The following is a 14,579-nucleotide window of genomic DNA, read 5'->3' as shown; positions in this document are numbered from 1 at the left end:
TGTGTGTGTGTGTGTGTGTGTGTGTGTGTGTGTGTGTGTGTGTGTGTGTGTGTCCTCATGTAGCTCAGTGGACCTTTTATTGAAAATTTTCTGTGTAATTTCAAATCCAGACTTCAGTCCCTGTGGGCTGCCGCCTGCTCAGTCAGATCATTAATCTGTCCGTGTTCCCACAGTATTGTATTTATAAATCAAAACTCTTGAGGATATAAATACTGTTCAGACTGTTCACTCAATTCCTGATCATATAAAAGTGGCTGTTGAGATCTAGCTGTAGAAACCATGACTAGATTTGGTAGTTACACACTGAATTGACACTTTTATGGTCTCGACTGACGCTTAACTTTTCAGTGTGTAACACCAAATTTAGGAATGTAATTTTCTGGTTGCATAAAATACATAATTATTTTACACTTTTAAAAAAACAAGAACATCCACCTGACCTCTAGACCTATCTGCTGAAGCTCTCTGGCGCCCCCCACAGGGGAGACCCGACCCACACTAAAACAGAACCATGACACGCTGAAACGCAGGTTGAAGGTACTGAATATCACCGTTCAGTTTGCACACCGGTTTTGTGTGTGTATTGCCCTCTGTAGTGGAGATGAATTCGGACTTTAAATGAATAAATATCATTATTGGCTTTCTAATTGTAAATATTTGATTTTCAAACCACTGCATTGTTGCAGGCAAAATGGGAGCCTCACAGTTATGTTGAACAAATGAAGCTAATGTGTATTTGCTTGTTTTTCCCAAAACAGTTTAAATGCTCAATTTATGAAGCTTCATCCTAAATTCAAGTCTAGGTCCAGAAATATGCAAAAATAGCACATTATTTCTTAATATTTGACACTCAATGTAAAACTGCTGCTGTCCTATATTTCCCACGGTATTGTGATACTGTTGTTGTGTTTATATTTAATTCATAATCCGAGCAGCTGGATAAAGATGGTAGGAAGAATCTCATTGGTATTATAATGTAGACCAAGACACAAAGCAGCACATTATTTCACAGACTTTAATAAAATTTAAAATGATGAATAAATAAATAAATAAAGTTTGACAATGCTTCAACTAAACTTAAAACAGTTGGTTTTGGGGTGAAGCAGGCAAGTTCTAGTTTGCTGTTAATAAACTGAAGGTGGTGTTTTAAAAAGGACTTGGTTTGACTGACCATCTGTGAAGAGATTCATTTATGAGGCAAACTTTTGAACACTCAACTACACAAAAGTTGTTAATAACACTGGTGTTAATTTCTTGCTCCTGTCAAAACAGGTGTGGGAAAAAAAAAAGTTGACATAAATATCACACAAAATAGTTTTAAAATATTCCTCTAAACATTTAAAAAGAATCTGTTGATAAATCTGTGGCACCTCGTTGCTAATAACAAATGACTTAAAAATGTGTTCGACTTATTAGGAAACAATAGTGATAGAAGGGCGCCATCTAAAGGCCATGGTATAAAAGAACAGCATCACCACTTCAGGTACAGTCCAGTCTTTGTTTTACAGTAACTCTTCACAGAGGAGTAGTCGCTATAAAAACAGACTCCGGGTGCCTCGGCTCGTCTCTCACAGTTTCCCTCTCATGCTCTGACGCAACCCGCCACCTCGGCTCAATGTGCGTGTTTCTTTTCTCTGCTCTTTTTCTGTAATGAAGGAAAATAAACATGCACTTTGGTTCATCCAAAATGTTCTGGTAGGCAGCATCTAAAGATGCAATCAAGTTTCGCTATCGTTCGTCGGCGTGCACAGATACGCTCCAACTCCTCTGAAGATGCTTGTTGAAGGAACCAGAGAGCGACAGACGGGTGAGAACAAGGCTTCTTCCAGAGCAGGCCCAACACCGGCTGTGACTCCTACAGTAGATGGATGGAATCGAAAGTTTCTCCTCCTCAGATGTGATTCAACAAATCACAAATTAATACTGGGAAGTTGCAGACTACTAAGCAAACAAAGAAAAATACCCTAAAGACAGCAGCCAAACCTTTGGCACGACCCGTCACTTACGGAGTTTAGGTACCACGCTTGAAAAAAAAGATCTTGAGTGGGTTCTTCATGTGGCACTGGTGAGAAGATACTTTTTCTCTGACTCTGCAGGATTGTCACTTTGTAGGAAGTGTCTGTTTGTCTGCATTCCGGCTCTCAGATGTCACTATTGCTTCTTTTTCAAGCTCAGTCTATTTTTGGGATAGTGCAAATTAAAGGAGATCCCATGGACCTCCACTCCCATCAGACCGCGATGAAATGAAGTGGCACACATTGTCTAGATGCTACCTATTGAGTTGTTTCAAAACGGGGTCCGAGAATAAAGTCAGATAAAATTTTAGTAGGCATTATCCCATTACACCCTGAATCCATGAAGAAGAGCGATAATTCTAGGATGAGACCAAGGATGAGTCGCTCCCACCTTCTCTCCAGAGGAAAGCCCGAGCTTTCTGCATGAGGCCTCCAGAGCCATTCAATGGTAATGCACTAACGGAGCAGACATGGCAAAACTGCTGTGATGGCTGACGCCTGAAAAGTGGTCATGCTTTTCAAGAGGAGGCAAACCAAATCCTAGCTGAGTGGGTGCGATGGAGGAGAACTTCTTTGGCAACTCAGGAAGAGCAGAGGAAATGTTGGGAGAACAAGGAGAGGAGCAACTAATCGTGAGTCAAACACTGAAAACGGTTTTTGAAGAACAGCAGGCCATTTTTGGTGTGCGTGGCATCGGAAGAGGCAGGTGGGTATCGAAACTTGGCGTATATCTTGTCGCTTTCCGACTGGCTGACCCAGGGGAGCTTGATTTTGGTGGCGTGATTGACTATGACGTCGTCGCAAGAGCCCACGTGGAGAGATCCGAGTCCATCTATAAAAAACTCTAAAAAAAAAAAAAAAGGGGGGGGGGGGGGGGGGGAAATCAGCAAAATGTTCAGCCCCAAAAAGAACAACTCATGAAGTTTGTCATTGAAATTTCAATGATCTTCACACCCACAAAAACGGTTTTCCTGTTTTCAGTTTTGTTGAGAGCTTCTGAAAATACCACAACATCGAGTTTGCATGTTCTCCCCTGGACCTCCTTGGGAGTTCCCGTGGGAACCACGACACTCTTTAGACATTCAGAGTGACAATCGTTAACTAGTGAGTCTAAAAAGGACGTATGTGTAATTATTTCATGGTTGTCTGTAATGAGACGGACACACAACCCGTTCAGGTCATTTCCTGCATTTCACTAAGTCTCAGTCCAGATCAGCGCCCACTCACACAGCCCGCCACTGACAGCCTGATGATGGATGGGTGAGTCCTGGCTTCACGTTTGAAGATGTTATGATTCTATAAAATGATTTTCAAACGTATTAATAAAAGTGAGTTAAGGTCAAAAAAAACAGGTGGAATATTTTCATTAAGACAAAATGAGATAAGTGTAATAAGCTGAAAGGTAAATGGATGACTTGATTAGTAAACTAAAATTTAATTCGAAATGAATGAACTGCACACAGTCTGTATGATTAAGCATCAAATTGTTAACATGGCGATAAGAAAACTACCCGGCATCTTTAATAAGAGATTAAATTAATGTACGATTCGATCTCTAAAAACTACAAGATCTGATTGTTTTTTTTTCTTAAATGAATTGCAGACATTTTGTAGCTGCCCCCGCCACTTTAATTAAGTTCCTTCAATGTACTGCAGACGACCTGATGGAGAACTATTACTCTTTATGTTGTTTGGGGATGCATTAAGTGTACTGAAAAGCAAAGAAAAAAGGTTGTTTTTGTTTTTGCTTGAACTCACCCAGGTGAGCTACTCTGGCCAGACGTGGGTCAAAGCCAACCTGCTGGACTTTGTCGGTGCGAGCCAAGAAGAAGTTAATGACCCCATCAGTGACGACGCAGTTCGGGAAGCCTTGGATGATGTGGTGAAACCCTCTCCTCATATGTAAACAGTCACCATCCTCCTCCCCCGGCTCGATGGAGATGGTCTGTCTGTAGGTGGCAGTGTACCCTGTGGCCTCACGCACCGCTCCGCCCACCTACACACACACACACACACACACACACACACACACACACACACACACACACACACACACACACACACACACACACACACACACACACACACACACACACACACACACACACACACACACACCATGACAACCCTGCAGTAACACACGACTGTGACTACTGGTTCAGTTTAATTCTCACCAGATCCAGAGTGGTCCTTTCCAAAACATCAACCAGCTTCTCCAGCTTGGTGTTGGCTGTGAAGATGAAGTCATCGTCCACCCACAGTACGTACTTTGTGGTCACCTGCGAGACTGCAAGGTTTCGTCCGGCAAACCATCCCTACGGCACCGAACACTGAGGTTTAGGTAAGCAGGGACAGAGACAGCAGAGAAGGAAGATTCAAAGACCGGACCCACCTTTCCAAAGGGCATGATGTAATGCTCGATGTGAGGCCCAGAGATAGTTTTGGGCTTTTCACTGTCATCTGCGATTACAATTGTAATGGTGGGGTAGTATCTCCTGATGCTGTCGATAAGATTCTGGAGCTTCTCGTATCGCAGGAATGTCTTCGTAGCGATGGTCACGAGAGCGCTGACGTTGTACTCTGCAAACAACAGATGCAGGATCCCAGCTTTTTAGGACGTTCAGGATTACAATAGTAGTCAGAGACAGTGTCGATGTTCAGGTGCAGTACCTCCTTTGGATCCTGTGTTGTACAGTTTAGGTGTTACACCATGACGGATCTTGATACTGAAGACAGCTTGATGTCCGTCTGTCTCAAGCTGCACTAAAAGTTTCAACAACAAACGCGATTAGGATCAAACCGCGGTTGAGTCCCTGTTGTCTGCTCCAAATACAACATTTACTCAGAATGAAATATACATTTCACACGATGCATGAAACTAAAGTCATTATAAAAAAGATATCAAGATTTTCAGCTACAGCTAGAATCTTTGTCAACCAGTCTCTCTTTGTAAAGCCGACTTCATATAAATAATAGACAAGGAAAAGGCTTAACTGCAGCAGCGAATAATTTTTGTGTATATCTATTGGTAGACCATCAGAGACAAGGTGATCTTATGCTGATTGTATTTTGCAAAGCGTTTAGATCGCAGTGCAGTGACAGTAGGCTGAGTGAGTAGGTTGAGTAAGTAAAAGAACATCTACTGTTTACATCGGCCACTGTAACCCTCTTCATGGTTGATCAGAACTGCTCAGGACCACAGAAAAAAATAAATCACACCCAAAGTCCCAAACTCATAAATTGTTTAAAACAAGCAGGATACGACATGTATCTAAGCTGCAATTTTGAATGGCAAGAACATCTAATCAGCTAAAGTTTTTATCTTCACATTTACTACTATTGCATGAGAGTAGTATCTTTGTCTTTTCAACTAATTAGCAAACAGTAAACAACCACCCTTCCTCACAACATCACATTATCAAATCATCTCTCTAAATTGAATCACAGATTACATCGGACATGAAACCGCAAAGAGAAACAACCCTGAATCCACTGTCATGCTGGCCTTTTCAACGTATGCAATGTCTTTCTGTGACTTTGTTCATGTTTGTTTGAAAACGTGAAGTCCAGAGCAGATGAGACAGATGTTTGTGCTGAAGGGCCCACCTGTATCGGCTGTGCTGGGGTGAAACAGCGTGTTTGTGTAGGTGACAAACTGCAGCTGTCGGTTGAGGTTCGGCAGCAGGCCGCAAGAAAGAGTCATGTGCATCTCGCCGTCACCTTTGATTTTCACCCCGTCTACCTCTGCTGCCACATTTAATGTTCCCAGTTTGGCAGTGATGTTTATCTACAGAAAAAATTAAACAACGGGGGGAAAACAGAGGTGTGAGACACGGCACAGGTCTTGGATAAGCGAACGTAAACATAGAAACGGATAAATACTCACTGAGTGATGGTCTCTGGGTAGGTCATGTAAGGCCAAGCCTGTAAACATACAGTCAGCAGTTTTTACTTTACATGTTTAACTGCCTTCATTTAACTGAAGAGCGGTGACACTGTCATGGAGCCAAACCCAAGTTAACCAAAGGCAGAATGAGCAACGCAACATACATAATAACAAAGATATTATGAGCTCTTGATGAAGTGACCATTAAATACTTTTAGATACTTTCTATAAACTGTCACAATTTTGTTGATTCATAATCATGTATTTTGTTTATGTGTTGTACTTGAGTTATTGAGTTTTATGATGGTTTTCTTTGAAGCACAGTTTAGAATGAAAAGACCATGCAGGTGTTTGCATAAGTACTTATGTCACAATCTCCACATAAACCAGTGCTGGCTCTTTCTCCCAGGCTGATTCTGTGACTGTGATTATTTCTAACCAATTATGTGTTCATGATGACGCTTCATTGAAATTCTCACTTAATGTTTTGATGGGATATACCTGGGATGATGATTGTTTTCAGGGGTCGTACCTCCACCCCCTGTGTGGGATACTGTAAGGGATTGTTTGCCTCTGCAATAACGAGCACATCCGCGGGCGTCTCTGACCTGTAGGGGCAAAGTTAAATCAGGAATCAGTTTTGCTGGCACACAGAATAAATCCACGAAGCACATTTTGTCGTCGAATAGGAGGACAAATTGTCTGTAATGAGCTTTTAGAAAACACGATCTGATTCTCAGAGTCACATTCTTATTAGCTGTTTCACCTGGTTTTGCTTTGTAGATCATCAGAATTCATTTTGATTTTGATTAATCGGTCCCTGCATTACAACACACTGTATGTCGGTCTTTGCACACGACTGCAGAGTATGTCAATGTGCATCAATGCTCTGTTAGTTTGTCTGTTAGTATTTGATCTTTTTTCAGACTTTGGACTTCGCCTGCGCATGTTTTCTGTATTTTGCTGTGTCAGTGTTTCTACCCGAACACGTGACAACAGCAGCTCTCGTAAAAAGAAGCTGTCTCATGAAGCTACCTCTGGTCTGAAACTGTGTAATTCGTATTAATGGAGCTTCTTGATCACACTGTTAATGTGTTTTCATGAAACCATAATGAACCGTTTTGGTACGTATAAAATGAGCTATGGGGGCACGCAGAGTGTTTTCAGTGTTTAAGAAAGAAGATTTAGAAAGTCAGAAGAAAGGTTTGAGGCCTTCTAATCTGGATTATGCATGTTCTCCCTGTGCATGCAGTCGAAGGTTTTCTCCAGCTTGTCCAACTTCCTCCCACAGCCCAAACATAAAGGTACTTTATTTGCCAATAAATTGCAGTGTATGTTTTGTCTGTCTCCCTGTTTGCCCTGTGACAGACTGGTGACGTGTCCAAGTTGGACCATGTATTGGATAGGGATTGATGGAGAAAAGGAACATCACTCTTTGTTTTATAAGGTGGCTCACCTCTTCTGAAAACTGTTGAACTCTTTGGCCCGTCTCCTCTTCATCTCCTCCAGCTCGGAGGCCTCAAAGGCAGTGTGCAGCGGGTGAGCTGACACCCGCGGGAATAAGAGTTGGGCAAAGGGCAGGTTTACTCCTCCGCTTTCACCCTCACATACGCACCCATTTCGTGCCAACAAGCTGGACAGATTAGGAGACAAGTGCAATCAGCTTTTAAGTACATGTTTGCTTTGCTCAGGGTTCGGTGAATAGAGTAAATTATAGATTTGGAGAAAAAGCAAGTCCTACCCTGCCACACTCTCCCTCACGTGAAATGGGATATGGCTTAATCTGTGGTCTTGGTTGAGGAGCCTCTCCTCCAGATGGCGCTCTGCTATTGGCCCCGGTCTTTGCCACACGTCCACTGTAGTGTAGGCCCGAGTGGGCCACGAATGGATGAGGGCCAGCACTAACACCACAGATGCCAGGATGGCGATCAACACCGTCTTCCTCAGGGACCGCATCCTAAAACCTGTCGGATGTGTTCATGGTAAAGAAGATAGTGAACATTGTAATTATTCCTTCTTTTGACATCTTGAAAAAACTTCTTCACAGTGTTATTGACGAGAAATGTGAAAAATAGTTCTCTTTGAGTTCACCTAGACAATCGTGGATTTCATATTTTCATATTTACACGAGTGTATTGCTTTGAGATTTTTTTCTTGTTCCCTTCTTTTTTAACCTTTCATTGTATATTCACATATAATTATATATGCAAATACTTAAATCTGACCACACACATAAAGAAACCCCCTCAAAATCGGTTGTAAATGGGGTGTTTACATTTGGATTGTGTTTCTTAGTTATGAAGGCGCATTAATACAGATTTTGAGTTGTTAATTTTATATCCTGAAAAAACAACTGATCTTGGGAGTCCGGGGGCGAGTGTGTGGCGTGTTGAGGTAGTGGGTAGAAGGAACTGCCGGTCCCTGGAATGCATGATCACACATCGTCTCGCTCAAATAGCCTACAATAGATCCTTGTAGTGAATGTGATGAGGTTCTCCAACTGATTCGGGAGGTCATAACAGGTGAATTTCAAAATAAAACGGTAACGACAAAAACAATAAATTTTTAATTTTAACTTTTATGAATTCTCAGGCTGGAGTGAGGTGTCATTTTTACACTAAATAATGAAGAATTAACGAGTGACACACATTTTGTTGAAACCCATACAAGTCTTTTCAGTGTACTAATTTCTCACTGAACGGACCGAATATTGGATGTGCAGTACAATGTACTACTACAAGTGGTAGACAAATTAAGGTCATTGTGCGCGCTTGACTTTGACTACATTCAATAATAACATTAGTGAGGTGTGGTTTGGATCAACATAAAACATAAAATGGAAATTTAGGATAATTGCAGTGATTTGTGGGGGCTCTGCCAAGACCCTAAACATACATATTATTTAATATTTAGAATTTCACTTATTTATTGACTTGTCCATTTTCTTATCCCTCTTTTGAAGTGCTGCAGTTTTGTGCTTACTAAAAGTCTTCAGGGAAGAAAGTAAGAAAATACAGGTATGCCATGTCAGCCATGGTTGGAGTTGGAAATTATGACAGATTTTTACACAATACAAAGACCATGGACTATTCTCCTGATCACATGACAAGATAAACATAAAAAAAGACCATCCCGATCAGTGTTGTGGTTCTCGAGCTATTGAAGATTTTTCAGCCATTGCAAGAGGTTATTTTTATGGTAGTGCCTGAGTAAGTAAGCAGTACTTTAGATCATATCTGTGAATCCACTCAGCTCTGCAGAGCACGGCCAAATGCTTTGGCTCTTAAGATGTACTGGAATGACATCAAACAATCAGTTTGTAGTTTCTGGGCTTTCTGTTCCATAACTGTACTTGTTTGTGTGTTTTAAACTCACCAACCCTTTAGTTTAATTCAGTGTCAAAGAAATATTAATGCAAGAACATATAAAATAAGCTTTTTGAGTTTGAGGAATGAAGTAACTCAGCACTGCAGCATTTCAATGGTTAACACTGAAAATTGGCGTATGGAATTTGTTTTCGGAGACATGTCTTCCCATTTTTCCTTCTCTACTTTTCTCCCATCTTATATGAAGCAGATGTTTCACTCCTTTAAAACTTGCACAATGTGCCCTTTCTTCTCAAGCCGCAATAAACAAAAAAAGAAATCTTTGACCGTGCGGCCGACACATTCTTGAAGTGTTTATATTGTTAGTCACACAGTAGGGACATTTGTTCATTGTTGAGAACAGAAAACTAAATACCTACAACAGAAATGACCACTTTAGTTAAAAGACTTGGGTTATGTTTAGGATTCTGGAAAGTCTCGAGGAATTTCATGGATCCTCTGACATGTTGGAAACTTGACTTGCTCTTTGTGTGTGGCTGGCGTGGGTTTTGGATCTGGGTCAAGCTGTTCACTAACAGAAGCCTGGCTCTCTGCTGAATCACCAACACAGTGCTCTGATCTCACCAACCAGCAGATGCTGTCAATACTGATTTTGATTAACATTTTTCTGTGTCCATGAAAAAAATTTGTTGTTTTACTGTTTTTACAAAACTTTAAAAAAAATATTACCTTGCTGCCTCTATCCAGTCATTGAAATGGCAAATTCTGTAGGCACCTGGATTTCCAGAAATTATGCAGACAGTCACAATACTGAGGAAGCGCCTTCCCCATCTAGAAAGAGGATAAAAACACATAAGAAAAGCCAAAAGATAATCATGAAATGTAAAGCTAAAAAAACATTCTAATATGAAGGGTAAAGGAATAGATGTGTGCACTGCATGCAGAATCACAAAGAATCCATTGCGTCATCGGGAATCATCAAATAAAAACAGAGCTGACAGTCCATATGGGGTTTCATTAGCTGATTGCAGTCTCACAGCCCCTGGGGAAGAATTCTGCAGGGTTCAAGGGTGAGTAATTTAGCTTTATCGTGGCAAGCTGGGGATAAAAAAAATCAATGCAAGGGAAGGTTATAGAGAATTAGCACCAAGCAGCCAATCAGCTTGTAGACCACTTAAGTATTTCTCAATGGAAATTAATTCTCGGAAGACTTCCTTAAAAGCACTTCTTCTTGATATATTAGTAATGTGCAATACACTGAGTGCACAGCAAATGGAGACTCCATATAGTATACAGTGCCTTGCGAAAGTATTCGGCCCCCTTGAACCTTTCGCCACATTTCAGGCTTCAAACATAAAGATATAAAATCAAAATGTTTTGTCAAGAATCAACAACAAGTGGGACACAATCGTGAAGTGGAACGAAATTTATTGGATAATTTAAACTTTTTTAACAAGTAAAAAACTGAAAAGTGGGGCGTGCAATATTATTCGGCCCCTTTACTTTCGGTGCAGCAAACTCACTCCAGAAGTTCAGTGAGGATCTCTGAATGATCCAATGTTGTCCTAAATGACTGATGATGATCAATAGAATCCACCTGTGTGTAATCAAGTCTCCGTATAAATGCACCTGCTCTGTGATCGTCTCAGGGTTCTGTTTAAAGTGCAGAGAGCATCATGAAGACCAAGGAACACACCAGGGGAGTCCGAGATACTGTTGTGGAGAAGTTTAAAGCCGGATTTGGATACAAAAAAGATTTCCCAAGCTTTAAACATCTCAAGCAAGCAATCATATTGAAATGGAGTATCAGACCACTGCAAATCTACCAAGACCCGGCCGTCCCTCCAAACTTTCATCTCGAGGAAGGAGAAGACTGATCAGCGATGTAGCCAAGAGGCCCATGATCACTCTGGATGAACTGCAGAGATCTACAGCTGTGGTAGGAGAGTCTGTCCATAGGACAACAATCAGTCGTACACTGCACAAATCTGGCCTTTATGGAAGAGTGACAAGAAGAAAGCCATTTCTCAAAGATATCCATAAAAAGTCTGGTTTAAAGTTTGCCACAAGCCACCTGGGAGACACACCAAACATGTGGAAGAAGGTGCTCTGGTCAGATGAAACCAAAAACGAACTTTTTGGCCACAATGCAAAACGATATGTTTGGCGTAAAATCAACACTGCTCATCACCCAGAACAAACCATCCCCACTGTCAAACATGGTGGTGGCAGCATCATGGTTTGGGCCTGCTTTTCTTCAGCAGGGACAGGGAAGATGGTCAAAATTGATGGGAAGATGGATGGAGCCAAATACAGGACCATTCTGGAAGAAAACCTGTTGGAGTCTGCAAAAGACCTGAGACTGGGACGGAGATTTATCTTCCAACAGGACAATGATCCAAAACATAAAGCCAAATCTGCAATGGAATGGTTCACAAATAAACGTATCCAGGTGTTAGAATGGCCAAGTCAAAGTCCAGACCTGAATCCAATCGAGAATCTGTGGAAAGAGCTGAAAACTGCTGTTCACAAACGCTCTCCATCCAACCTCACTGAGCTCCAGCTATTTTCCAAGGAAGAATGGGCAAGAATTTCAGTCTCTCGATGTGCAAAACTGATAGAGCCATACCCCAAGCGACTTGCAGCTGTAATTGCAGCAAAAGGTGGCGCTACGATGTATTAACGCAAGGGGGCCGAATAATATCGCATGTCCCACTTTTCAGTTTTTTATTCGTTAAAAAAGTTTAAATTATCCAATAAATTTCGTTTCACTTCACGATTGTGTCCCACTTGTTGTTGATTCTGGACAAAAAAATTAAATTTTATATCTTTATGTTTGAAGCCTGAAATGTGGCGAAAGGTTCAAGAGGGCCGAATACTTTCGCAAGGCACTGTATATGCTTAGGATTACCAGCGGCCCGATTTCACACCCAAACCCATTCCTATGACCACATCCCACCACATCTCCTTCAGAGCCTCCACTGGCTCCTCATCTGTCACCGCAATCTCATGTAAACTGCTTCTCCTCACTTCAAGTGCCTACACACCTTCACCACAGCCTATTTAATGGACCTTCTTCCGCCCGTACATTCTCACCCATAACCTGCGTTCATCAGATGACCCGGGGAGACAGAGCCCTCTCAGTTGTTCCCCACCACCCTGGAGAACTCCTCCTCAAATTCACTTTGTGACTGGAATAGCTCACCACCTTCACATCCTCAGCCTAGTAAAACCATCATCTTTTCAGGCCTGCTTTTAATGTTTGTTTCTTTGCTGGTTCTCCGCCTTTGTTTTTGTGAAACATGTTTTATCGTTTGAATCTGTAAACTGTTTTTGAGCCTCACTAAAATGTTTTATTATCATTATTTACTTCACTCAGCTTATTCACAGACAGTTCTATCAGTTGCTTCAAAGTATCAGACATTTTCAGATTTCTCTAAAAATGGATATCGAGAAGATTAGCTTTTATTTCTTATACATTCTTTAGGGAAAGATAAGCAAAAAGTTTCTACAAGAGAGGATAGATTATCGATGAATAAATAAATAAGAAAAATCCTTAACTCAGATTGGCATCCTTCCATAAAGTAATCTAAACGTCACAATAGACTAGTAATCAAACAACAAATTATTTATGCTGTAATGTGCATATGCACCTAATTCCATCGTAAAAATGAAGAAAGTAAAACCAGTCTACGTTAAGTTATACTACAATCATCCAGTACTATGCAACACAGAGGTATGGGATGAATATATCACCAACTGTAGCTGAAATATTGCGGTATGAAAACATCAAATACAATCTGCGACCTGTCACGTCTGCAAACGTCACGGGTCTCCTTCATAGTGGCACGAACAGGCGCTGAACGCTGCATGCGGACTTCATTTATTTATTTTTTATTATTACAGATAATTAGGACCCATTGACAGTCCTGAGGTACAAAAAAACCCAAAAACGAATATGTTCCGAGTGGATTCAAGCCAATCAGAATAAAACAATGTGCCGTACCATGGCTGCTTCTAATTAACCTAAAAACGCGTCCATTATGAGGAGCAGTGCTCATGCTGCAGACAGGAATACTCAGCGGGACCCTCCCTAACTGCGTGTGACAAGACTGTTGGCTCCATTCAAAGAGATGGACCTTTCGCCAATATCTGCATCACCACCTCATATATCTCTTGCACAAACATTAATATTGATGAAGAAACGTGTATCGACGATGCATTCCTCGATGTCGAAGGCGAACAAAATGCCTGGCTGCAGAAAGGCCTATTAGCCACCTTCTCACGAATAAGACTGCAGGGAAATCCATGAACCCAGAGGTTTGATTGTCTCTCAATTACATGCCCAGCGCTAATAAGCGCGCCTCTTAAAAATCAATGATCTAACACATTTATTTATTTATTTATTTTGGGGGTGGGGGGTACAGTAATCTTCTACGTCTGATTTCTGTTCCTGCGATTTTCCAACAATTAAACAGTCAAACGCTTATCACGAGCAGGGATTCTTTGGATAAGCATGCCGTCCTGAAGACAAGAGACAAGGCCTTTTATTGGAGAGAACATAGAAAAACAAACAGCTCACCTCAGTGAAGACACGCGCTGTTTAAGACGGTATCACCTCCCTCCTGCACGGAGCTCGCCCACTCCCAATTAATTTGTCCCTCGGTGGTCTTGCAAATGGGATTAAATGTGGGAAAAGGGCGCAGAAGCGAGTGTTTGGCGGCCGGAGCGCATCGCAGTACTGCGGGCAGTGGACGGATGCGGCTGCAGCGCAGCGCAGGAAAGGGGACCGCACCTCAGTGCCGGATCTCAGCGGTCAGACTCAAGCCAGCACAGCCGAGGAGCTCCGGATCACCCTGCGCGGGACAAAACGTCTCATCGTGGCACGAAAAATAGAAGAAAAAAAAAATAAATCACAAAGAACACTTTTGCTTATGTGCGATGAAGAATAGCTCATCACGACCATAGTCCAACAATAACGTGTACATATGGGTGTGTGCAGGCATGGATCTGTGTGGGTGGTGGAGGGGGGGTCTGAGTGTGCGCTCAGTGTGGAGCTTTATAGTCATATATGGGAATGTAGAACTGGAAGTTTGGGAAAAATGATGTCGGCTAAAATCCGACGTTAAGAGTTCACATTCGAGCCAAACACCATGACCCTATCAGAAATACAATGACCCATTCTCAGAGTTCACACCTTGTAATGTAAAATGCTGTCCTTAGAAAATTGCTGTCTGAGATTTCAGAGTAGATAACACGATCTTAATCGTACTGTCTCAACGTGTCCACATCTGGCATTGACACGCCTCACGTTTTTTTTTTATTCACTTATTATTTTAAAATCCAGGAGTG

The 14,579-nt window shown here is 41.6% G+C and overlaps 1 protein-coding gene across 1 annotated transcript; it reads right to left on the bottom strand.

Annotated features, from left to right (window-relative positions):
* Positions 1-1,001: 1,001 nt before the first annotated feature.
* On the bottom strand, positions 1,002-14,225 carry b4galnt1b (beta-1,4-N-acetyl-galactosaminyl transferase 1b). The gene is made up of 12 exons (XM_080461886.1): positions 13,810-14,225; positions 9,957-10,058; positions 7,643-7,865; positions 7,358-7,534; positions 6,403-6,509; positions 5,902-5,939; positions 5,622-5,802; positions 4,686-4,778; positions 4,408-4,595; positions 4,190-4,330; positions 3,774-4,011; positions 1,002-2,859 (listed from the first exon to the last, which is right to left on the bottom strand). Exons 3-12 carry the CDS (start codon positions 7,855-7,857, stop codon positions 2,642-2,644), a joined length of 1,596 nt encoding a protein of 531 aa, XP_080318012.1. The 5' UTR covers positions 7,858-7,865; positions 9,957-10,058; positions 13,810-14,225; the 3' UTR covers positions 1,002-2,641.
* Positions 14,226-14,579: the final 354 nt, after the last annotated feature.

Source organism: Lipophrys pholis (assembly GCF_963383615.2).
Source record: "Lipophrys pholis genome assembly, chromosome: 4".
NCBI lineage: Eukaryota > Metazoa > Chordata > Actinopteri > Blenniiformes > Blenniidae > Lipophrys > Lipophrys pholis.
This window is presented reverse-complemented; position numbering and strand designations above follow the sequence as displayed.